Genomic DNA, 24,703 nt, shown 5'->3' on the forward strand with positions numbered 1-24,703 from the left:
GGGGAGGACTTTGTTGAGTTGATTGTGATGGTGGATGTCGCACAAGAATGTTCTTGTACATTGTAGGCAGGAGGGCACAAATGCATTTATCTCTAATTTGAGTTATGTTTAATCTCACTCAGAAATCTTACCTATTTCTCCTAGAGTGCTCATCAAAAAAAGTGTTTATGAAAAGATTTTAATTATGCAGGTGCAGTTAGTTGGTTTACAGAGAGAGCCTGCTTAATGATTAAAATCAGCTGTACACCTGGTTGCCTAAATAGATGGAAGTGGATCATCTTCAGAATATATATTTAAAGTAGTTATTTCTATTTAAGGTTGTTATTTTTAAAACCTTAGTGTATTTTTTAAAACTTTTTTTTTTTTTTTGAGACAAGGTCACTGTGTAACCCTGGCTAATGTGGAGCTCTATAAACCAGGCTGACTTCAAATCCCATAGATCCGCCTGCCTCTGCCCGGAGAGCTGGGATTAAAAGTGTGGACATCATGTTCAGGGTCCTGATATTTGTGACTCTATAATATAAATTTAGATCCTGAAGATGTTAGATATTCTAAATCCTGAGTGGATAACCTAAATTCTGCCTTAAAAATTGGCTTGTAAATTGACAGCAATTGTTTTCATCACTAAAATGGATGAAGAGTATAATTTTCTGAATTTGGCAACAGTGGCTTGCTTGTTTTTGCCTTTTGGTATTCCCTGTCTGTGAGTTTTATAGTATGATATAAAGTCTATCAGAGAAACACATTACTAGTTTCTCTCCCCCCTTTCCTCTTAAGTAAAAACCAGAGTCAGTTTCTCCAACTATACGCTCAACACAGGTCACTTCCGTGATCCTCCAAAGCGTGGGGATATCTACTCACACCCCACGCAAACAATGGGTTTTGCAGCAGACCTTCAACTTGGAGAGAGTGTCAGATCCCTCAGGTTGAGGGCTCAGTCCCCAGAACTGCCAAACCTCAGACTTCAGCTGCTAACCACAACCCCACCTTGCCTGTGTTTTTCACTCTACAGATAACAAATCAGGGTTTCCAACACCTCCTCCTGGGGCTGGGCTATTCATCAAATTCAGGGAAACATGTTGTTCTTCTGTTTATTATAAATGATATTCCAAAGGCTACCAAAAAGAGAGGTGCACAGGGCAAGGTGAGGGAGGGGCAGGAGCTACTGTGTTCTCTTGGGGACACCATCTTTCAAACCCAGTTCCGACTGAAGAGCAGCCAGTGCTCTGAACTGCTGAGACATCTTTCTAATCCTTTTAGGAATCTCGAGTTCAGCTATCTGGATGTTCTCCAAACCTTTTGGGGTTTTGTAGGTACCTTGTCTGCACTCTTAGTGTATTAGGGGTGAGGTTAGGGTCGTAACCCTTTAATTCTGTGGGTATCAGGAGCTGGCAGTCATTAATCAACTCACTAATATACCATTAAAACAAAAAAACAGAAACAAAAACCTTTGGAGAGTCCAGAGGTCTTTAGGAGTTCGATCCTAGGAGACAGGGCTGAAGACAGACTGTGTATCTTGTTTTATTATACTTGCCACATACTTCCTTGTTGCATATACAGGCTTCCATTGACCAGATGGCTAGGTTATTTCCAGTTCTGACCTTACTTAGATCCTAGGTTGTAGATTTCATTGTTGTTCCTTCCTCCTGCCTCTAGCTTTTCCATTTACATTGTTTCTTTTCTGTGGTGTTGGGCGTGGAACTCAGGGCCTCATGTGTGTCATCCTGAGCTACGTCTCTGCCTCACTGTTCCTTTTATCAACTTTAAACCTGCAGAAATGTCCAGAGAACAGAACCGTGCTGGTCGTTCACCCAGATCTTCCATTTACCTCTCCATCTTCTGTGTCTGGGGCCATCCTCTGTCTCAGCTGACTTATGTGGTATATAGCGATACAGTTTTTGCTACTCAACTCTTCAAGAATAAGTAGACTTGGCAGCCTTTCATCCCAAAGATTTTGGCACATCTTGCCATCACCACAATCTTCTCCCATTGGGAAAATGTGGCAAAGATGTAATCATTTTCTGCACGACAGTTTGCATTCCATTTTCCCCATTTGTCCAAGACTCAAGCGATTATCTTTCAATGCATGTATGTGTGTGTCTCGATATGCTTTACTTAATTAACAGTTACTACGTTAATTTTTTTCTACGTTTTTTTTTTTCTTCTTTTTTTTTCTCTTCTTTTGGGCCAGCAGATTTGTAGAGTGTTCTGCTATTTACACGGTACATTCAGATTAAGATTTTTTGGCCCAGGACTGGAGGGAAGGGTAGGCTTACAACAAATAATATAAGACTTTTTTGCTTATTGGGCTGGTGAAATGGCTCCATGGGTAAAGCTACTTGCTACCAAGCTTGATCACCTGAGTGCTGGGCATACACATGTGCACTCAAACACACACACACACACACACACACACACACACACACACACACACACACACACATAAACACATTAACACACACATAAACACATTAACACATGCACACATACACACATGCACACACACATACACACATGCGCATGCACACACATACACATAAACATATAAACACACACTTACAACACAGATACACATACACATAAACACACATACACACATGCACACACATATGTACACACACATTCACACACACATGAGTAAGGATAGGCTTTTGGACAAAGTATTAATAATGTTCTTTGGCAAAGTACTAATAATGACTCACTGATAATGAATCAGTGTATCAGATCAAGGTGTACCTCATTCTGTCTGTGGTATCTGCCAGCGTTCAACCTTATGCAGGTATAAAATGCAGGTCTTTGTGTTTCGTAAATAATATGTAGGGTGATATTTTAACTCTTTGTGAGCTTACTGCCCTTCAGTAACCCTTTACCAAATGACGTCAGCACAAGATGACTCCTCAGCTAGTTGTCACATCTGTTTTTGCAGAGAGTGGTAACTTTGCCAGTTGACATTCTTCTGAAAAGATGAGCTTCCCCCCTCTGCACACACCTTCCTTTTGAGACTCACTATGGATTGATGGATTTTTTTTAAAAAAAATTTTAAGATTTTTATGTGTGTGTGAGAGCACAAAGCATGCATGTGAAATTCCCCTCGTGGAGTCAGCTTTCTCCTTCCACGTCTCCGTAGGCTCTGAGCAGTGAACTTGGATCATCAGGTTTGCTCTTTGTCTGCCCAGCCATCCTGCAGCTTCTAGATTCGTGGACTCCTCCTGCCCACTGTGTTACGGTTTATTGGATAGAGCTTCTGCCTGCCTTCTGGCCTCTCTTGGCATCTATGCATTCTAAAGCTTGTCTTAGTTTTCTTTGGTGTCAAAAGATGCTTTCCACTCATCCTTTAATTATTCTTCAAAATAACCTGTTTCCTTTTATTAGGAAGAAGTGTAGAAGTCAAGATTTGAGTGCTGTTATGTTATGTTACCAGATGCTGATCATCCATGGATGGTTTCTGAGGGGAGAGTTTGGGGCAGAAAGGTACTAGTACTGGATGAGGCTGGTACTGGACTACTGAGCTGCCATTGCTGCCATTGCTGCCATTGCTACCATCCCGTGCACTTTTCAAAAACATTATTTTCACACTTTTTTTCTTTTGTTTGTGACCTTGTGTGGGCACAACTCTCAGGGTCAGAGGACGGCATGTGGGAGTTTGTTTTCTCCTTCCAACATGGAGGTTCTAGAGACCATACTTAGGTCATCAGGCTTGGTGGAGAGTGCCTTTGCCTGTGGTCTCACTGGCCTTCCTATGGACTTTTGATTCTGGCTCCAACACTATGCTTCTATTCTCTTTCCTGCTTTGCCACCATCTCTGACGTGACTTGTATCTCTACCAGATCTTCTTGTATTACTCCAGAAGTCCTCCCTAGTCTTTCTGTCTTCATAATCTACCTTCTGCATTTCCTATACAGTGTGATTCCATGCTTCAAACATGGATTTCTGTGAAGCATCTTCTCTTACTCTTCATTTAGGAGAGTGAAGACTGAATTATCTACCCCTTTTCTCTCCTGTGCCGCTCTCTCTGAACAGGATGCCTCTCTGTTATATTTAGTACCTGTAGTTCCAATCAGTTTGCCTTTAAGTCAACCATTTGGGCTGTATTATTATTATTATTATTATTATTATTATTATTATTATTATTATTATTATTATTATTTTATTTTGGTGTATGCATAGATTTGAGGGTACATTTGGAGGCCTGAGTTGAAGTTAGGTATCTTCTTCAATTGTTACCTACCTTATGATGTATACTTATATCTATATATCTATAATTTTTTTTTCTCGGAGACAGGGTTTCTCTGTGTTGCCTTGGCTGTCCTGGAACTCACTCTGTAGACCAGGCTGACCTTGAACTCAGAAATCTGCCTGCTTCTGCCTCGCAAGTGCTGGGATTAAAGGCATGCACCACCACTGCTCGACCTCTACCTTTTCTACCTTATGTTTTGAGACATTTGATGTTTAGAAATTTGATGCTCTCATTGGCTCACCTAGACTGGAGTCCTCCTGTCTCATCCTCCCCAGCACTGGGATTACAGATGTACACTGCCATGTCTGTTTTTTTCCTGTGGGTACTTTTTTTTTTTTTCACCATGTGGACAAATTCAGGTGATCAGTCTTGGCGTCGGGTGTCAGGCATCAGTCAGGCGTCAGTCAGGCGTCAGTCTCCTTTACCTGGTGATCCATTCATGGCCTCCATCCCATCTCTTAAAAAGATTTATTTTTATAATTACATCATATGCGTTTCCCCCTTTCTTTTCTTTGAACCTTCCCATGGGTTCCCTCCCCCTCCCCTGTTCCCTTTCACATTCATGGCCTCTGTTTCTTTATTTGTGGTTACCAGTCCCTACTGATAAATCTACAACACAAGTCCTGCACCCAAGGGATGTTTGCAGAAGTGGGAATGGAAAGATTGTAAGAGCCAGAAGAACAAGGAATTTGCCATGAGATTGTGTCTCTGAGAAATGTTAGAAACTGCACCCACAAAGTCTCACCAGCATAACTGCCTTAAACCTAGCCTGATCCAAGATGACATCAATGAATGTCCTGACATGGGAAGGACAAAGCTCACTGAGGCCTCAGCCCCGAGAGTAGAGCAGACCAATTGGTAATCCAATATCACACGGTCAGCCCCGACAACATATTTCATACAAGTAACATACCGAGCAGGCTGTATGTACGTACACACACACATACACATATGTAAATATACATACACATAAGTGAAAGTAATAAAGAATACAAAAGAAATTAACTAAAGGGCCTGGTTGGCTTAATGGGCTATGGACAGTGATTTCAGATAACCTCAGATCATTTATTTGAAGTTGCAGCTGTAGTAATAAATGAAAAACACATACCCTACATATATTAGTGAGTGTGAATATACACTATTGTAATATGTGTATTTTGCTAAGCTATCAAATATTGGTGCTGCATATCGTACATATTCACCAGATTGAATGTGTCATAACTGAGATGAAAATGCTGGAGTATTTATTTATGAATCAGTCTTTCATATGGTGCTCACAGTTAAGTGAAAAAAAAAGGTAACAAAACATATTTTCCTCTCTGAAAAGGAAGGTATAGATACAAAAGCAAATGCCTGACCGCATATGTGTGAATGTGCTAATGGCGGCATCCACGTGTGGGTATGGGAACGTGAAAGCATGCTGTCTTTTAAAATAAGGCATCTAGCGCCTTTCACATGCCAGGCAAGGGCTCTGTGGCTGAGCTGCGCACCACCTCCAGCATGTCCGTTTTGATCTATTATTTTAGATCAAAATTTTAGTACCCTTTTATTCTTAATTAATCAATTACCTTTTGAGACAGGGTCTCATACGTAGCCCTGACAGACCTGGAACTGATATGTAGAGTAAGCTCCCATAGATCTCAGAGCCCAGCTTCCCTAGTGCTGGGATTGAAGGCATGTGGCCTCACTCCCTGCTCTTTATTTGTTTGGGGGATAAGGTCTTCCTCCATAGCTGTGTCAGAAGCCTCAAGCTCACAGAGGCCTCAAGCTCTGTTCACCTCTACCTCCTGGGTGCTGGGGTTAAACGTGTGTACCACCACAACTAGCTAAGATGTTATTCTTTTTTTAGCCAACAAATAAGCAAACGGTTCTCTCTAGACTTCATAGGTCATTTACTGGTGAGTCAATTATGTTTTAAAAGTTTCAAATATTTAGTTAGGGACTCCTTAAACTAATGCATCTGTTTTTCAGGGTGACGATGACGCTTACTTGTGCATCCACGAGGATCAGACAGTGTATATACAGCCTTCCTATTTGACAGGGAGAAGTTATCCTGTGATGGACTCCAGGGTAAGTGGGAACATCCTGAGAACCTACCTGGTTGGTCCACCTTCCTGCTCTGTGGCTGCCACTGATGTACTTGTGCATGGGAGCCTGTAGACCCATAGTTAGCCCAGCCCAGGCAAGGACCTGGAAGCAGCGGTCTAAAGAGTGAATGCCAAGAAACATTTTGGACTTAGAAAGCACAAGACAAAGCTCTTGGCTAGGAAACAATCCATTCTTGCTTACATCACTTAAATCTCTTTTGTTACATCTTATGACAAAGTATTTTATGGCTTATTGACGTGCTCGGAGCATTCGCCCCTTTCCAAAAGTGTATAGGATGGGTTTTTAAGAAGAGACTTTGGGCAGCTGTGACGTTTGTCGGCATCATCTGTGCTAGTGTGAAGCATTTTTTTTTTTTTTCATAGCATAATTACCTGGCAAGCAAATGTGCTATGAAGGAGCCACGGCTCTACCTTAGTGTTACAGTGAATGAAGTTTGACAGAGCAGCAGCTTCCCTTTATGATGCCACCATGTGTGTAGCTTTCCTGGGATCTCCCCCTCCCCCAGATGTGCACTTTGCGCTGGCCTCCAATGTGTTGCTTGCATGCTCCACCAACCTTAGAGAAAGGAAACGGAACAGGTCATGGTTTGGGCATGTCTGGTTTTTAGCAAATCTTTGGAAAGGGTTGTGAAGCCCCTTTGTGTGTTTGTTTGTAGGGGTCTCTCGAGGATATGGCCTGGAGGCTGGCAGACGGCATCATACAGTGTTCATTCAGAAGAAACATCACCCTTCCCGAGGTTAAGAACAGATTTGTGCTGAATGAAAGCTACTACATATTCTTTGCGGAAGGCCCAGCTCACGACGGTGAGCGCTTTGGTTAAGTCTGCCTTTGCACGTTGTTGTGCACCCCCTTCCTTTTCCCTTCGCCTCTGCAGACACCACGACAGTTGCTCATTTTAAGGGGCGGAAGGGGTTCTCCTTGATTTCATGTTACATTTCTGCCTTTGGTTCTCTGAACGCTACACAGAACGTCAGCCAGTCACAAAGCATTGCTTGTCATTTCAATGGCCCCTGCTTTGTACAATGAATGTGGACCAGGACCGTAAGTAAGTGCCTTGTAAGAAGTGTCTTTGAGTTCCTAGGAACAGTGCCTTTGGATTGCTGCTCAAGGGGGAGACAATCCATCCAATCTGGATCTGGGCTCCTTAGACGTGAGCTTCTGCGGGAGGCAGGGAGGAGGTGGAGTAACAGCCCTGGCAGCAGATACACAATAGAAGGGGGTTGTGTCTGGTTGCTCCTTGGCTGTGCCATTTCCTATCTTGAATCTTCTTAAGTGAAATGGAAAGCATGTGATTCTAGTATACTATAGGAATCTGAATGAGTAGTCTTGTTTTTTCTTTTGTTATGTTTTAAGACAGAGACTATATAGCCCTGACTGTTCTGAAACTCTCTCTAGTCCGGGTTGGCCTTGAACTAATAGAGATTCTTTCCATCTCTGCCTGTCGAGGGTTAGCATTAAAGGCATCTACCACCATGTCCAGCCTCATTTTCATTTTCTTAAAACAGTATCTTCCATATTAGCACCTTTGCCACCTTGTATATTTTTAACATTCATTTTGACACTACTTTTATGTCCAAGCACTTAATTGATTCTAATGACATTTCCTTCCTGATTTCTAGGTTACTGATTAAGTTTGTTGCTCTGTTGCTCTGAGCAAAAGCACCCTGGGGAGGGTGAGGGTGAAAGGTGTTTAACTAGTTACTGTCTGTCATCAAGAGAAGCCAAGGTGGGAGCGTGAGACAGGAAGCAAAGACCGTGCTTACTGGTTTGCTTCCTCTGCCTTGCTCAACTGCTTATATACCCCAGGGCTGCCTGCCCAGAGGTGGCACTGCCCATAATGGGCTGCACCCTACCACATCAATCATTAATCAAGAAAAAGACCCATAGACGTGTCCAAAGGCCAATCATGTAGTGGCAACTCCTCAGCGGAGGTTCCTTCTTCCTTTTTTTTTTTTTTTTTAAGATTTATTTATTATTATATGTAAGTACACTGTAGCTGTCTTCAGACTTGCCAGAAGAGGGCCAGTCAGATCTCATTACAGGTGGTTGTGAGTCATCATGTGGTTGCTGGGATTTGAACTCAGGACCTTCGGAAGAGCAGTCAGTGCTCTTAACCGCTGAGCCATCTTGCCAGCCCCTGAGGTTCCTTCTTTACAGGTGAATTCAGTTTATATTAGGTTGATAAGAACTAACCAGTAGAGTTCATTTTGTTGTCTTATCTAACCTACAAGTTAAACGATCACTTCAACGATCACTTGGTTACTTTGTCTTACTTTGATTGCTTGTATCCAGATGTTCTGAGCTGTCTTCATCTTTACCATCTCTAAGAAGACTTGTGCTTTTAGTTTTGGTTTCCTATTTAAACCAACAGCTTAAAAAAAATAGTGTTGTTTCTGTCTTGGCCACTTTCCCTATTTTTCTTTTTTTCATTTTGTTATATAGATAGTATAACCTGTATCCTTCATGAATTTTTAAGTTATATTTAGACTATATTAGACATATTACAGTTAATTCAGTTATCATTATTATTGTGTGTGTATGCCGTTGTCCACAGCCCGTGGTGCCCTTGCGGAGGTCAGAGGACAACTTCACTGAGTCAGTTCTCTCCTCCAGCGTATCAAGGTTGCACTGCAGCAGCTTTACCTGCCGAGGCATCTCAGAAGCCCCGTCCTGTGGACGCAGCTTTACCTGCCGAGGCGTCTCAGAGGCCCCGTCCTGTGGACGTTACTGTGGTCTAGTCTGTTGTCTGATGCCTGTCATCTGTTTGCAACAAAAGTTTACATATCTATTACACTGTTTCTTAACTATTTTTGCACTTGCATAGTTTTCTAAAAATATGTTTGTATGTTCTGTAATTTATTCTATCCTGGTGATGGGCATTTAGTTTATATTTTTATTTTAAGCAACATAGACATGTAGCTATAAATATTCTTGTGCATATATTTTGGGTTCAAAATCCAAATGCAGAGGAAGAGGCAGAAAGATTGTAAGACCCAGAGGGTGGATGACGCCAAGGAAACACTGTCCTTTAGACACGACAGGGCTGATGCAGACGTGAACTTACAGAGACTGTGGCAGCGTGCACAGAGCCTGCACAGGTTCAAACCAGACCAAATCTCAGCCAGGAGAAGGGGAGCTGAGCAAACGGAGCCCTGTTTCTAACCAAGAAGCCATTTACAACTAATGCCTGCAGGGCGGGGCGAACAGGCTTTCCCCAGTGCGGCGGCACTCGGTATGTTAGCCAGGTGCCAGGGTTTGTAAGCTATCTTACCGTAGAGTAGAATGAGCACATACACATATATATGCACACACACACACACACACACACACTTGGGATAATCCTGTATTATCCCGACTTAATTTTATGTACAACAAATAATAATAAAAGACAAAAATAAGGCGAGACATGGTGACAGATCCCTTTAACCCCAGCACTAACAAAGCAGAAGTAGGTGGATTTCTAGGAGTTCAAGGCTAGCTTGGTCTACAAGTGGGTTACATGGTGAGATGCTATCTCAAAAAAATCCCAAACAACAACAACAAAAAAAAAAAGAAAGAAAGAAAAAAAAAGATAATGTTTTCTCATTTTCTTTTTTCTTTCTCTCCCTTCCTTCCTTCCTTCCTTTCTTTCTTCCTTCCTTCCTTCCTTCCTTCCTTCCTTCCTTCCTTCCTTCCTTCCTTCCTTCCTTTCTTTCTTTCTTTCTTTCTACCTTCCTTTTTTTGATTATGGCTTTTGAAGACATTGTAGCCTCGGCTTTCCTAGAACTTATTCTGTAGACCAGGCTGGCCTTGAACTGAGAGATCTCCCTGCCAAGTGCTGGATTTAAAGGTGTGCACCACCATCACTACCTGCCTGCTAGACTTTTTTTTTTTTTTTTTTTTAATGTATGGGCTTTGCCTGCATGTGTGCCTGTGCATCATACCCATGCTGGCACACTGAAAGGTTTAGAAGAGGGTATCAGATTCCCAGATCCTCTCTTAACCAGTGATCCAACTCTCCAGGCCTTTCTTTTATGTCACTGTTATTCGACATTCTGATTTGTCACTCAAACCCAGCCTGAACTGACCGTCTGCCAAGTCCCATATCATCAACATGCCTTTCATAGTTGTCTGCCTATGTTATTCCCAGGCCCAGGATGCTAGCATATCCTAGGATTTTAGAATGCAGGCACAGTTAAAGGCTTGTAGCTTTTACCCCCCACCCCCGCCAGTGTCTGAGAATTACACTTGGTTTTTCAGTGACTGATCATTGGATATTGTTTGATACTGTTTAACTTGCTCATAGCCCACACTGTGTCTTGTCACTCTGACTCTTCCATTTTTAGTCCTTGTTTTGATTCATCTTGTTGTGGGTTAAATTATTTCTTTTAATTTAGGCCACGTGTTCTCATGTATAATATTGCTACGTAGTGTTTATACGTGAATGCTGACTATTTCTATTTAGTTATTTTCATTACTGTGAGATATTCTCTTTCTGCGTCCACCTCTCAGGCCGAATTTTTAGGCACCCTCGGCAACCTTTGGTAACATCCGAAAAGTATGACGTGACAGGCACTCCAAAGAATGTAGGAGGATCCCGCTCTTCACCCCTTTTGAAGGCTCATGGTAAGTTAACAGAGCATCACCATTTTATTTTGTAGAATAAAATGAGCAAGTGTCAGCTGGATAAGGAGCGGTGGCAGACGTCGCTTAGCAAATTTTCACGACTCTTACCGTTACAGATTAACATTTTCAGGTAGATCGTCTGTCTGAATGTTCGCCAATTTTTATTAAAAGAGGAAAGGAAATTTAATTCAGTGGTATTAAACCAACAGTGGAAAATTTAAATCCATCCACCTCTAGTTAAAGCACTGCTCTAGTTATTCCTAGCATCAGCTAAGGTTGTGTGCTAGTGGATTATTAATTTAATGTTTATAAATTCTTCATTTTTTTTTGTATTTGTTATTAATAAATGCTAATTAAAAAGTGGTGTGTGGTTTTGGTTGTTCAGTTGCAACAGTAGTTCAGGTGACAAATGTGGTTTTACTCTTGGAGCCTGATAATGTGTCCGTATTTGGGTAGAGGATGTAGTCGGTGCAGCTCTTAGGTTATGGGTATTTAAGTGGGGAGTGTCACCAAGCTGGGAGAGTAGTTGCTGGGACAAAAGGCTTTGGGTCTACCAATGAAAGTTGATCCCATTTGCAACAAGCCCTAGCTTATTGTTGAAAAGGTAGGATTTAAGGGGAACGTGAACTGTACTGTTACAAAACATTAACCTCTTGGGGATTTTCTTACCATTTCTCTTTACGTTCTCCAGCCATCCTCATGGTGGTGGCTTCCCCGTGTGATTTCTGTCACAGCTCCCCTTGAAAGCCACTTCCCTGTCTTCAGCCGGACTCTGCTCCTGCTCTTCCTCCTGTTGGACAGGAGTTAGATTTGGAAGTCAAATGTCTTTTGTGTCTTCCTTTTGCTCTTTGGAGTAGGATTATGGGAGAAGAAAGCTGCAGACAGACTGTTAGAAGGATGGTTAAGAACATAGTTGCTGTAGCCCGGCTGTTTGAGTCCTCTGTGCCTTTGTTGCCTCGTTCACCCAAATAGGAATAGGAATAAAGACTTATAAGACCATAGCAAAGACTAATACCTGTAAAGTACTCCTGGTACCTGCTAGGGGCTATGCCCTTGCTGGCTGTTAGAAACAACAGTGGTGGTATAATAAGACCTATGCCATGTAGTAGATTTTTAGATGGGGGAGGGTCCCATTTCTATCACCTTAATGTCCTTCGCCAGCTGTTTATATTTTCGGATCACCGCCTTGACCACGGATGCAGCAGCTTTCCACCATGTAATGTGAATCACTGCCTCTCTCCTTCCTGTAGGTGCCTTAATGTTTGTGGCCTGGATGACCACGGTCAGCATAGGAGTCCTGGTTGCCAGGTTCTTCAGATCTGTTTGGTCAAAAGCTTTCTTCCTCAGGGAGGCAGCTTGGTTTCAGGTAGGTGGCCGACAGGCTGAAAGCGATCGCCATCTTATTCAATCATCGCGACGTGAAGTTTCCGAGCTTTGCATGTGGGAGTCTACACGCATGTGTGCCTGTGGGTCTTGTGTGTCGCATAGCATTTCTATGTATGTGTGTGCCTGCATGCCCCATGCCCTGTGTGTGCACATATTGTTTGTGTGGAAGTCAGAGGACAACTTTTGGGAGTGAGTTTTCTTTTACCACATGGTTTCTAGGATCAAACTCAGGTCACCGTGCTTCCCGGCTAATGCATTTAGCTGCTAAGCCATCTTGCTGGCCCACGTATGCTTGCCTTTTTCTTTTCTCAATTATAGCTATTGTAGGTCTTAGATCCCCTCTCCCCTTAGTCTCCTAACCAACTGAGAGCGGATGCAGGATTACTTACAAAAGTGTGGCTTTCAAGGAGTGGACTGAATCAGGGAACGTTCAGAGCCAAATGACCCATCCTTACCCTGAGGTCGGTAGTGTGAGAAGCTGGGAAAGATGCACTCGCTGCGCTACATCAGTTTGAGTCAAGGGGGCTGGAGAACAGAAAAAGGCAGGGTTGTGCTCACTGCATGTCCGTCCTCTGCTTGGTGTGCCCGTGAGAACTGGACTCTCCCCATTTTACAGTCAAGATCAGCTGATTGTGTGTGTGTGTGTGTGTGTGTGTGTGTGTGTGTGTGAGAGAGAGAGAGAGAGAGAGAGAGAGAGAGAGAGAGAGAGAGAGAGAGAGAGAGAGAGAGATTTTGGAGCACAGTGAGGCTCAACAAGAACTTTTCACAGGAAGACAGAGCAGCCTAATCTAACGCTGTAGATTATAGATATTTGCATATGTACTGAGCCATCAATGAGTATGTGCCATGAGAATGCAGATGCCTGGATCTAGGGAAAATGGAGGCTTGGAGCTTTTCCCTTCTTGGCTATCAGGATAAATACAAATAATTTTGTGAGCCATCATGTAGGTGCTGGGAATTGAACCCGGATCCTCTGCAAGAGCAGCCTGTACTCTTAAGCACAAAGTCATTGCTCTGGCCCCTTATTCTCTTTTGGGTTATGTGTCTTGCATCCGTCTGTCCTGCTCTCTCATGCCTCCTCCTCACTTGTTCCTTCTCCCTTCTCTTCCGGTCTGCTCCAGAGATTTTGTAGCTGGAAGACAACGTTCTTTATCACTGCAACTTTACTTTTAAAATTATTTGTTTATTTGCATATGTATGTGTGTATGTGGGTGCAAGTGTGCATGCACAGTCGTGATGTGTGTGTATGTGTGTGTGTGTGGGGGGCGATGTGGCATGCCATAGTGAGCTTGGGGAGGTTGGAGGACACTTCTGTGGAATTGATGCTCTCATTTCAAAGCAAGTGAGCTTTGTATGTGAGACAGCCACCCTACTAGGAATGGAATTCATATCATCAGGCTTGTGAAGCCATTTTGTCCATCCTTCTTATGTTCTTAAACACACAGTATTGATAAGTCTGTATGATAGGTATAGTGACATTCACGCATTCACAGGAACTTAAAAGAGTCACTCTCTCCTATACTATATGTTATATAGGGCAACTTTTTTCTGGAATGATTTTTGACTCACACCAGTTGTCCAATACTAACAGTACCCATTTTCACTCTTAATACTCTCTTAATTTACCACAAAGAATTATATGTTCCAATATAGTTTTCATTTATTTTCTTCGATTATGCCACAAACCCTGCAGGATACAGTGTCTTTGGTTTCCTTGCTGTCCCTCTGCACACGGCATAGCACTTTGCATGGTGACAGAGCTAAATGCCTCCCCTTGGATGGAAGAGGAGGTCTTGGCATGTAAGCACGCTACATGTGTGAGATATGCGTGATTGCCATTGTGAGTAGGCAAAGACTTAGTGAGTCCTTTTGAACGGCGTGGTGGCAGCTCAGTATTTTCTTTGGCTTAACAGTCTATGACATTTTATCTTTACTGCTGCGATGTAAGTTGAGTGTGTACCTTCCATGACTCCCCTGTGACTGCCTCCACCGTGACAGCATCTGTCTTTGAGCGTCTTCTCACCTTGCCATCTCCTCTTGCAGGTGCATCGAATGCTCATGGTTGCCACCTCTGTGCTCACCTGCATTGCTTTCGTCTTGCCTTTTGTGTACCGAGGAGGCTGGAGTCGGGTAAGTATGCCTTCACGTGGATGTTTCCCTGTCAACCTGGTTTGATGTCAAAGCAGGTTGCTATTTTATCCTCAGAGGTGGATAATGAGACATTTCTGTTTCTATCTTTCCTTTCCTCCCTGTTTTTGAGTTCTCTGACGACTTCTCCTGGTTGGGGATCAGGAATGAGGGAGGCGATGAATACAGATGACTTGGTACTGAAATGCATTTTTAGGCTGTGTGACATTTTACGCATTCCTTTAGTATGTTTTCCCTCTAGAATGTTGAAAATGTGTTGAAAAGTCTGATGTCTAAGATGTTGTTGTCGTTGTTATCTTACTGGTGTGTGTCTGTATGTGTGGTGATCTATGTCACTCACACACCAGGGCAAGCATATGGTTGTGAGCTGCCCAGTGTGGGTGCTGGGAACTCACCTGGGGACCTCTGGGAGACAGTAAGCAATCAGCTGCTGCGCCATCTCTCCAGCCCAAGTGTGATGTCTAAGAAATAGGACCAGCCATCTCTCCAGCCCAAGTGTGATGTCTAAGAAACAGGACCCGTTAAATCTCTCATGGGTAGCATTAAGCTAATAGACATTGCGTCTCTACTCTATGACTGGCTGTGCTAAGTGCCTTATATATACTATTATTAATAAATTAATTATACTTACATCACTTCCCCCCTCCTTCCCTTTCTTTCCTTTGTCTTTTCCTGTGTCTCCTCCCTCTAACTCAGTGTTTTTCCTCACTCTGCAAATTCAGTCTCTTTTTTTTTTGTGATTATTATTCTCTCCTCTTCTCTCCCCCCATACCACACACACACACACACACACACACACACACACACACACACACACCACAAACAAAAATAAGTATCTCCTGCCGTGTCCTTTAGTATTGCTTGTGTATGTGTGACTTTAGGGCTGACATTTCATATCGGATAACCAGTTTAGGGACATCCCTGGGACATGCTGATTTTCCCTCTCTCTGTGGTCATATTTGCCTGCAGCTCTTTGTCTAGGGATGAAACTTCATGACATTTCCCCTGTCTGTGAGCATGCCTATTGGTGGAGGTGTTCAAGTTTTACTTAGGCAGCCATATTATTGAGGTATCCTGTGGCATAGTTGGTGTGTCATTTCTAGGACACAGAATCTCACAGCAGACTTCCTGTTCCTCTAGCTCTTACCATCATCCCATACCTTCATCTGCAGTGTGTCCAGCTCTTACCATCATCCCATACCTTCATCCGCAGTGTGTCCGGCTCTTACCATCATCCCATGCCTTCATCTGCAGTGTGTCCAGCTCTTACCATCATCCCATACCTTTATCTGTAGTGTGTCCAGCTCTTACCATCATCCCATACCTTCATCTGCAGTGTGTCCAGCTCTTACCATCACCCCATACTTTCATCTGCAGTGTGTCCGGCTCTTACTATCATCCCATACCTTCATCCGCAGTGTGTCCGGCTCTTACCATCATCCCATGCCTTCATCTGCAGTGTGTCCAGCTCTTACCATCATCCCATACCTTCATCTGCAGTGTGTCCGGCTCTTACCATCACCCCATACTTTCATCTGCAGTGTGTCCGGCTGTTACTATCATCCCATACCTTCATCCGCAGTGTGTCCGGCTCTTACCATCATCCCATACCTTCATCTGCAGTGTGCCTAGCTCTTACCATCATCCCATACCTTCATCTGCAGTGTGTTCGGCTCTTACTATCATCCCATACCTTCATCCGCAGTGTGTCCGGCTCTTACCATCATCCCATACCTTTTTCCTCAGTGTGTATGGTTTTAAATTTGACTTAAATTGACAGAGAAGTCCATGACTGTTGTAACTCTGCCCTTTGTTTAGCGGGCAGGCTACCACCCATACCTCGGTTGTACAGTGATGACCTTAGCTGTCCTTCAACCTTTGATGGCAACCTTCAGGCCACCTTTACACGACCCAAGGTATGGTCAGCTCATGCATATAAATGCCCTTCCTGTGGGTCACTAGATAAGCACTAATTCAAAGCAGAGACACTCTGCATTTTATAGACTGTAGCGATTGACCGTATTTACATGTATGGGCTTTAAAGTGAGTTTCAGATATCCAGTTCTGTGGCCATAGGGGAATCGCATGCTTCTTATTCTCTTGGGGATCAATTGTTATTCCATCACGTTAAAGGCTGCTGCCTGGTTCTTTATTTTGGTAGGAGGCAAGTATTTAACTGGACTCACTGGAGTGTGGGGACAGCCGCTAGAATAATAGCAGGTAAGAAACTGCGTTGCCACTTACTCATATATAATTGCTGGCTGTTTACGTGGCAAGTTGTAATTTGGCTTAAATGATTTTAGATGCATTAGTAATTGGGGTAATTGGTTGTTGAGGGGAAATCAGCCTGAAACATTGAAATCCAGAAAGTAATTTCTACGAGTAACTATTTAAGTCATTATTTAAGCTTAAAGTTTAAAAAAAAAATGACTTTCTAACTGCTCCAGCCCCTGCCCCCCCTTTTCATTTTCTCACACTTGCCTTTGCAAACAAATGAGTTTCTGATAAGGACCAAAGGCTCACACAAGGCAAGCGCAGGTCCCTTGGGTTGAGACGGGTGGAATGATCTGTGTGCATGCCCTCTGACCCAGGCCGGTTCCCTACAGTTTGGTTTTGCAGGACAGGTGATTCCAGAGGCAGGCGGTATTACCTGACATATGCTTTTCTTTTTAGTACTGGGGATTGCACCCAGGGCCTTATAGGTGGTGGCCAAGCACACGATCGGCCGCCGAGCTATATCCCCACCGCTTTTTAAAGTCTTTATTTTGAGACTTGGTCTCACCAGTTTGTCAGGTCTAGCCTTGACCTTACTCTGTAGCTACCTCATACAGTCCTTGAACTTGTGATCCTCCTGCTTCAGCCTCGAAAACAGCTGGGTATATAAGCCTGTGCCAGGTACATCTTGTACTTGATCCCTGGGGAGGCCCTTGGCCCCTGTACATTTCTGTTGCTTGTGGGGCCGCCCCTGGGGCCAGTGGCGAGGTCAGCAGCCGTTATTTTCATTGCTCCCTTTTCTTGATTGCAGACTTACGTTTTCTGGAAAGTCTAGTTACATACCCTTGTTGTTTTCGGTGTTGGGTATCGAACCCAGTGCTTTGTACCTGCTGGCGAGTGCTCTACCCCTGAGCTACATCCTTAGTTTGTGCGTACTGTCTTAGTAATTGATATATTACAATGTCCTCTCTTGTTTTTTGAAGTCTTACAATAAAGACCAAATAATCTTAGCCCTAAAGATTATTATTTCAGAAATGTTTAACATATATCATATAAACATTAAATATATATTAAACATTAAATATAGATTTATATATGTATGTGTACACACACATACACATACATGTATATATACATATATTTATATACGTGTATAGACTTATATATTGTACACATATAGTCTATGGTAAACATATATTAAATATTAAATATATATTTAAATATGTAGATATATATACATGTATGTTTGCATATATAAACACAAATATGTATGTATATCTACATATATAAATATATTTGTTTTTTGATACAGGGTTTCTCTGAGTAGCCCTGGCTGTCCTAGAACTCATTTTGTAGACCAGGCTGGCCTCAAACCCAGAGAGCCCCCTGCCTCTGCCTCTGCCTCCCTAGAGCTGGGATCAAATGGTGTGTGCCACCACTGCCCAGCCATTTAACATATTTTAATTGATGTAATTACATAATTATTCTTTTTACTGGGCACCATATTTGAGAATTTTTTTTTTCTACACAGTGGCAGCGATGTTCCTAGGAATGGATTTGCCGGGACTGACTCTTCCCAGTCCACAAAGGACCTATGCAATGATGGGGTTTGTGGTTTGGCACATCGGGACTGAGATCATTCTGGAGATCCATGCTTACCGGCTCTCTAGAAAAGGTAGCCTGCTTGGAAAGTCCTGCTGCGAGGCTGGAGAGGTGGTGTGGGTAGTATAAGCACAAAGATCTGAGTTCAAATCTCCAGCGCCCACCTAACAAGCCAGGCATGGGCATATGTGTCAGCAACCCTGTGCTGTGTGGAAATGGATACAGGAGGGCTGCTGGGATCTTCCGGCTGCCAGCCCGGCTCCGAGTTCAGTGAGAGACCACGACTGAAGGAAATAAGACAGAGTCCCCAGGTGTGCCTGTGAGCTTGCACATGGCACAAGTGCAAACACACGAATTACACACCCACATATGCATATGCACCCCTCACCCCCACCCCAAGGTTCAGAAAGTTTGCAACATTTAGTAGCTTGAAATGGCCAAATCTATATCCTACAAAATTGGGGCGTGCCAAGCCTCAGGGTTTGTCTTGGTTTTGTGACAGCGAGTTTACTTGCATGTTGCCCTTCTCATAATCTTCTCATTGTTCTTGACAGTTGAGATACTGGACGACGATAGAATTCAGATCCTTCAGTCACTAACTGTGGCTGAAGCAGAGGTGAGACTCTCTCTTCTCTTATTTATTGACACAAACGTTAATGACAGTGCTTTTTGCTAAATCTCAGTTTTTATTTCAGGGTCATGTTTTTAAGAAGGTGGTGCTGGCGGTTTACATATGTGGGAACGTGACTTTTCTCATGATATTCTTATCTGCAATCAACCAAATATGAGCATGAAAAGACTTTTATTTTATTTTATTTTATTTTTTATTTTATTTTTTTTTTTGTGGGCCTGGGTCATGATGATCATCAATGATGATCAGAAGAGACCTGAAGCTTGTGCTGACTGCCTGGAGCACATACTAATTCAGAAGACCCAGGGGCGTCACTCTAGAGGAATTCTGAAGTCTGGTTTCTCTAGCTCACATTCAAGTGGGCCAAATAACTTGTGCACTGATGTCAATCAAGCCTTTATGTGTAACTCTGCATCCCGACGGGAACATTATGTACCTGAGATGACATGACTCTCAACATCTCATGCCAGATTTAAAACAGTCAACTGGAATGGATAATGAATGAAGACAATTATCTTAGGCAAAGAGTAAATAGGGAATGTATCTTTGGGAATGAGACAGGTTTTGTGTAGCCCGGGCTGGCCTCTAACTGGCTGTATAACCAAAGATAACCCCGAACCTCTGATCTTCCTGCCTCTGTTTTCTGGGTGGTGGGATTACATGTGTGCACCACTGTGTCTGGTTTCAAGGGGACTGTAATTTCTACAACGACTGTAATTTCCATGACAACGTTGCTGTGGTACTTTAAGGGATACATTTATATTGACTAGTTTATTTAAGAGATTTTATCTTGGAGTTTAAAAAAAGATTTACTACATTTTGTTTTTATGCATACACACATACACACACACACATATTCATTCATGGAGCTGAAATGACATCTTATGTCCTGTTTCAGCCATGAGATCAGTCCTTACAGGAGCTAGAGAACAAAGCTGTGAGTTTCACAGTTGCTAAACCTCACTCTTGTGAATGGATCCAGCAAGTGTTCTTATCTCTTGAAGATAAACTAACATGGATGGATTCCTTTAGAAGACATCCCCGGTGCTCTAGTCACTTAGCATAGGTGGTGTATTTCCTCCTAGTAGGTCATTTTTTATCTTAAAGTTTGCTATGAGGACTTACAGCCAGTGGGTGGTGCTGTAATACCAGAGGACTCATTTGTTCTGTTCCCATCAAGTGTTTTTAATTATGGGCCTATTTCCTTACACCCTACAGTTCTGGATCTCTTTCTTTCTTTCTTTCTTTCTTTCTTTCTTTCTTTCTTTCTTTCTTTCTTTCTTTCTCCCTTTCTTTCTTTCTTTTTGGGATGGGGTAATAGGTGCTAGAAACTTAACTTAATAACTCGTGTTATTACTTTCTGACTTAACTTTTATTTGTTTTCTTTGATTATTTATAATGACTGTTTGATATTTTCTTTTATATTCTTCTAACCCTGTAGTAAATGAAGATACTTGTCTTAGGCAAAGAAAACAAGCAAAATAATTGAGAGGATAAATTTTATCTTTTAGATATTCTTTTGGATGATGATGTCATTTCTGCTTGGCCCCAGAACCCTGTTTTTATCTCTGAGTAATGACCCCAGCTCCATGTTTTTATTTCTAACCAATAAAGTGAAAAATTTCTGGTTTTTCTCTGCATAGATCTTAGTTAAAAATAGCTTAGGGTTCAGGTTGGAATTTCTTGTGCTCATGGTCAATGAATGCCACATTACAGTTTATACATACTATTGCTTGAGAATGTCTTTATTTCAAAAGAAAAAGGGCTGGAGATGTAGCTCCGTCTATGCCGTCTATAGGTATACTTGCTAGACTCTTGGTGCTGAGGCCAATATTATAATGTATTTCTCAAGAGAGATATTTTTCATTAGTTCTTTAAGATGGAGGGGCACCCTCTCAGAGGAGAAGGGGAGGTGGGATGAGAGGAAGAACCCTGTGAGGGAAGGAGGGGGCAGCATTTGGGATGTAAATACATAAATAAATTAAATTAAAAAGAACTTTACATAATGACAGCTGGGTGTGGTGGTGCATACCTTTAATCACAGCTCCTGGGAGGCAGAGGCCGGCGGATCTCTGTGAGTTCAAGACCAACCTGGTCTATAAAAGAGTTCAAGGACAGCCAGGGCTGTTACACAGAGAAGCCCTGCCTTGGAAAACAAAACAAAACAAAAAAAGTTTCATATAATGTATTTTGATCATATTCACCTTGGTGCCTTCCACATCACCACTAAGTTCCCTAATTCCAAACTGTATGTCATATTATTCTTATTCTTACTATTTTTAAAGCCATTTATGCAGTCTGTACTCTCCTGGGTTTCGGGCTGTTCCTCAAGGAGCAAGCCACACCCCCAAAGAAAACGGACTCACTCCCATGAGAAACCATCAACTGTCCACAGGTCCTCAGGTAGGGATGGGGTTAGGGACCCCTTCCCACTCCCTGCTAGAATGTGGACTGGCTTGACCTTGCACAGGAGTTGTGCCGGCAGCCACAGTGGCTGTGAGTTCATGAGTGGAGGGATCCTGCCAGCTCCCGAGGACAGCTTCCACCCTGCGCCGTCCTTCCCAGCCTCCGGCTCTTACAGTCTCTGTGTTTTCCTCTGACGTGGTCCCCGAGCTTTGGGAAAGGGTGTGATATAGATGCCGGACTCGTGACTCATCACTCCACAGATGCTTTGCCCAGCAGCGAGTTTCTGCATAGCATATTCTTTTTTATGGAGTGGTGTTGGCTTGGGTTTACTCCTCCGTCAAATTGTGCAAGGAAGCCTGTGCCACCCGTTGTGCAAGGAAGTCTTAGCCTACCCGTTTCCCTTAGGAATGGACGCATTATGATTCTTCTGCTCCCTGGGCTTGGTTCCCACAAAATTATAAATACTGCTTCTTGCCCCTCCGTTTTTCTTCTTCTTTTTGTAATAAGCAATTTGGGTAATTTTTTTTTTTTTAAAGTACATATGCGTTTTTAAAAAACAGCAATTGTTAAACTAAATGATTTTTCTGTCTCTAGCCATATTGTCAAAGACAGTGAAATCATGTTTTTTAAAAGAAGGGATATTCTGTAAAATAGAGATCAATATGTTTTCCACAGAATAAAAGAAATAGTCTAGAAAATCATGGCTAGGTTAGCATGCATAGACTGAGTCTGTTTTTGGTTCTCTTAGCTTCTGGTCTGAGGAGAAGCCAGGGCACAGGTGGCTTGTAACTTAATTGAATACGTGAATCACGTTCCTGTTAGCGTTTCTCGGTTTGTGTGAGGACTTGGAGCTGTAGGTTAGGTGATACCTCATGCTTCCCGTATCTGGCTCCTCCCCAGGAGGCGGTGGGAAGGGTAGCACAGCAGATGCCAACTAGGAAGCCGTGGGGGCCGTGTGGCTCTTGGCTCAAAGTCTGTTTATCTATGTATTCTACTGAAGCAGAGGGGAAATGGGGAACAAAGGCCCTTGTTCAAGATAATCCATTATGAATGGAACTAGAGAAACGATTCTTTTATGTTCCTTATGACCTGGATCAGCCTTCTTAGAGCTCCTATGTCCGTCCTTCCTTGTCTAACTCCCCGCCACGCTCATTCCTAGGCCCATGGTGTCGGTGCTCACCCAGCTGCACTACCTTTCCGGTCTCATCCTAGCCAGAACCAGCAGGTTCATGCTTTCCGACCTTTGTTCTTCCTGGTTCCTCCTTGTCCTGTTTCTGACACTGATCCCTCTTTGTAAGTGGAGGATGGGGTGGGAGGCAGATGCTACTGTAAGTTAGAAAGGGCTAGGAGCTAGGTGGTCCGAGTAGCCACAGTTACTTCTGAGTTCCATGTCTGTGGTGATGGCATTTGTCTCCCTGGAGTCCTCTTTGTCATCTTCAACAATCTATCACACTATACTTCTGAGTGGAATGACACCAGCCAAAGGTGTTTGCTTTGTACCCGTTGCTGGTAAGGTCTTTGCCACTCAATTACAATATTAAACTTTGACAGTTTTGCATGTGAATTGTGTCTTATATAATTCTTCTGCCGTGGGATCCAGCGGGATCAAATGTGTGGAGAACCGAGGTAGAATCCAGGTCATTGGGTGGAGCCTTGGGTAACTAGGGGGTGGGAGTTCATAAAGTTTGTGTTGGGGAAGCGGTGATTGCACAGTGTTCTGAATGTATTCGATGAACTGAGTTCTGCACAGAGAGATGATTGACATGGGATAAACCAATAAAAACTGAGCAAAACGTTCTTTGCAGCACTGTTCCTATCAAGTGATGGATGGTGCAGCCCACATGTCTGCTGACAGAGGAATGTCACGTAGAATGCAGTGGGATATTGCTCAGCCGTACAAAGCAATGAGGCACTGATGCTTACTATACTGTGAGTGAACCTTCCACATACTATGCGAAGTGAAAGAAGCCAGTGCTGAAAGTAGTCTATTGTGTGGTTCCATGTGTACGGGTTGTTCTGGACAGCTAAATCAGTAGAAACAGAGAGTATTGATGCTTCTTAGGGGCAGGGTAGAGGCAGAGAATGGGAGGTAACTTCTTAGTGGGTGTGCACATTTACTTTGACCTGACAAAAATGTCTTGGAGCTTGATAGAGGCATAAGATGAGTGCCAAGGATTGTCCATTTTAAGATAGTTTTGTCTTTTCTTTCTTTCTTTTTTTAAACTTTTTTTTTCTTTCTCGCTCCGGCCTAAAGATTTTATTTATTTATTATATGTGAGTACACTGTAGCTGTCTTCAGATACACCAAAAGAGGGCATCAGATCTCGTTACAGATGGTTGTGAGACACCATATGATTGTTGGGATTTGAACTCAGGACCTCCAGAAGAACAGTGCTCTTAACCGCTGAGCCATCTCTCCAGCCCCTGGTTTTGTCTTTTCCTAGGACAGTGTATCCACATAAAAAGGCAACACTATGCTCTGCTTCCCCATGTGGACCTCAGTAACCCTTTAGGTTTTCATTCAGAATGATTTATTCTGAATGATCAGAGTAAAATTTCTGAAACCAGGTATTCTAAATACATGATGTTCACTAACGTTACTTTCTGAACATCAAGTATTTTGATGTTCAAAAAAAAAAATGAGGTTTTGAGTAAGCCCCTGCGAAGCCCCACAGACAAACAACCGGTGTAAACACTGGAACTGTTTAGTTTCTAGAGTAGGCAGACATAAGAAGGTTCTGGTGAGGAATGTACACTCAGAGGAGGAGGGGAAATCTCTGTTTTGGACCCAGGGCCCTGTTTTGCTTCTGTCATGACAAGACAGTGGCAACCAGCGTGCTGCTGAGTGTCAGGGCCCAGCAGAGGTTTTCTGGTATAAAAACCTAGAGGACTTATGGCTTAGAAAGTAGCAGCCCCACATATAGGTTGAGAAGTTCCTTTGGAAGAATGTCTGGGGTGGGGGACCCTAATTTGTGCCTGCTCATACCTCTGGTTAGGTCCTGATGTGAAAAGAGTTGGTAACTTTATGCTTGGGAGTTGGTAACTTTATGCTTGGCGGTCAATGACTGAACATTTCTCCCTAGGATGCAGTACAGGAAAAAGAGCATCTGGTCTCTCCACTTCGTACTGTGTAGTCAGGGCTGAAACAAGAACCCACAGACGCCATGACCATCTATGTAGACATACCTAAGAGTCCCACTGACCAAATATCTTAGTTTACTGCTGTCAACAGACACCATGACCAAGTCAACTCTTATAAGGACAACACTGAATTGGGGCTGGCTTACAGGTTTATCATCAAGGTGGGAACATGGCAGCATCCAGGTAGGCATGGTGCAGGAGGAGCTGAGAGTTCTGCATCTTCA

At 43.0% G+C, this 24,703-nt stretch overlaps 1 protein-coding gene across 6 annotated transcripts in view; it reads left to right on the plus strand.

Moving 5' to 3' along the window:
• Frrs1 (ferric chelate reductase 1) overlaps positions 1-20,928 on the plus strand; it is a 53,555-nt gene extending 32,627 nt beyond the window's left edge. For all 6 annotated transcript variants that reach the window (XM_031375286.1, XM_031375283.1, XM_031375285.1 and 3 more), the window contains 10 exons: positions 6,209-6,307; positions 7,002-7,149; positions 10,838-10,951; positions 12,202-12,317; positions 14,381-14,467; positions 16,304-16,401; positions 16,647-16,705; positions 18,231-18,374; positions 18,856-18,917; positions 18,997-20,928. In XM_031375286.1, the coding sequence (XP_031231146.1) occupies positions 6,209-6,307; positions 7,002-7,149; positions 10,838-10,951; positions 12,202-12,317; positions 14,381-14,467; positions 16,304-16,401; positions 16,647-16,705; positions 18,231-18,374; positions 18,856-18,917; positions 18,997-19,089 (1,020 nt within the window). In that variant the 3' untranslated portion in view covers positions 19,090-20,928. The remainder of the gene's footprint in view (positions 1-6,208; positions 6,308-7,001; positions 7,150-10,837; positions 10,952-12,201; positions 12,318-14,380; positions 14,468-16,303; positions 16,402-16,646; positions 16,706-18,230; positions 18,375-18,855; positions 18,918-18,996) is intronic.
• Positions 20,929-24,703: the final 3,775 nt, after the last annotated feature.

Source organism: Mastomys coucha, unplaced genomic scaffold, assembly GCF_008632895.1.
Source record: "Mastomys coucha isolate ucsf_1 unplaced genomic scaffold, UCSF_Mcou_1 pScaffold16, whole genome shotgun sequence".
NCBI lineage: Eukaryota > Metazoa > Chordata > Mammalia > Rodentia > Muridae > Mastomys > Mastomys coucha.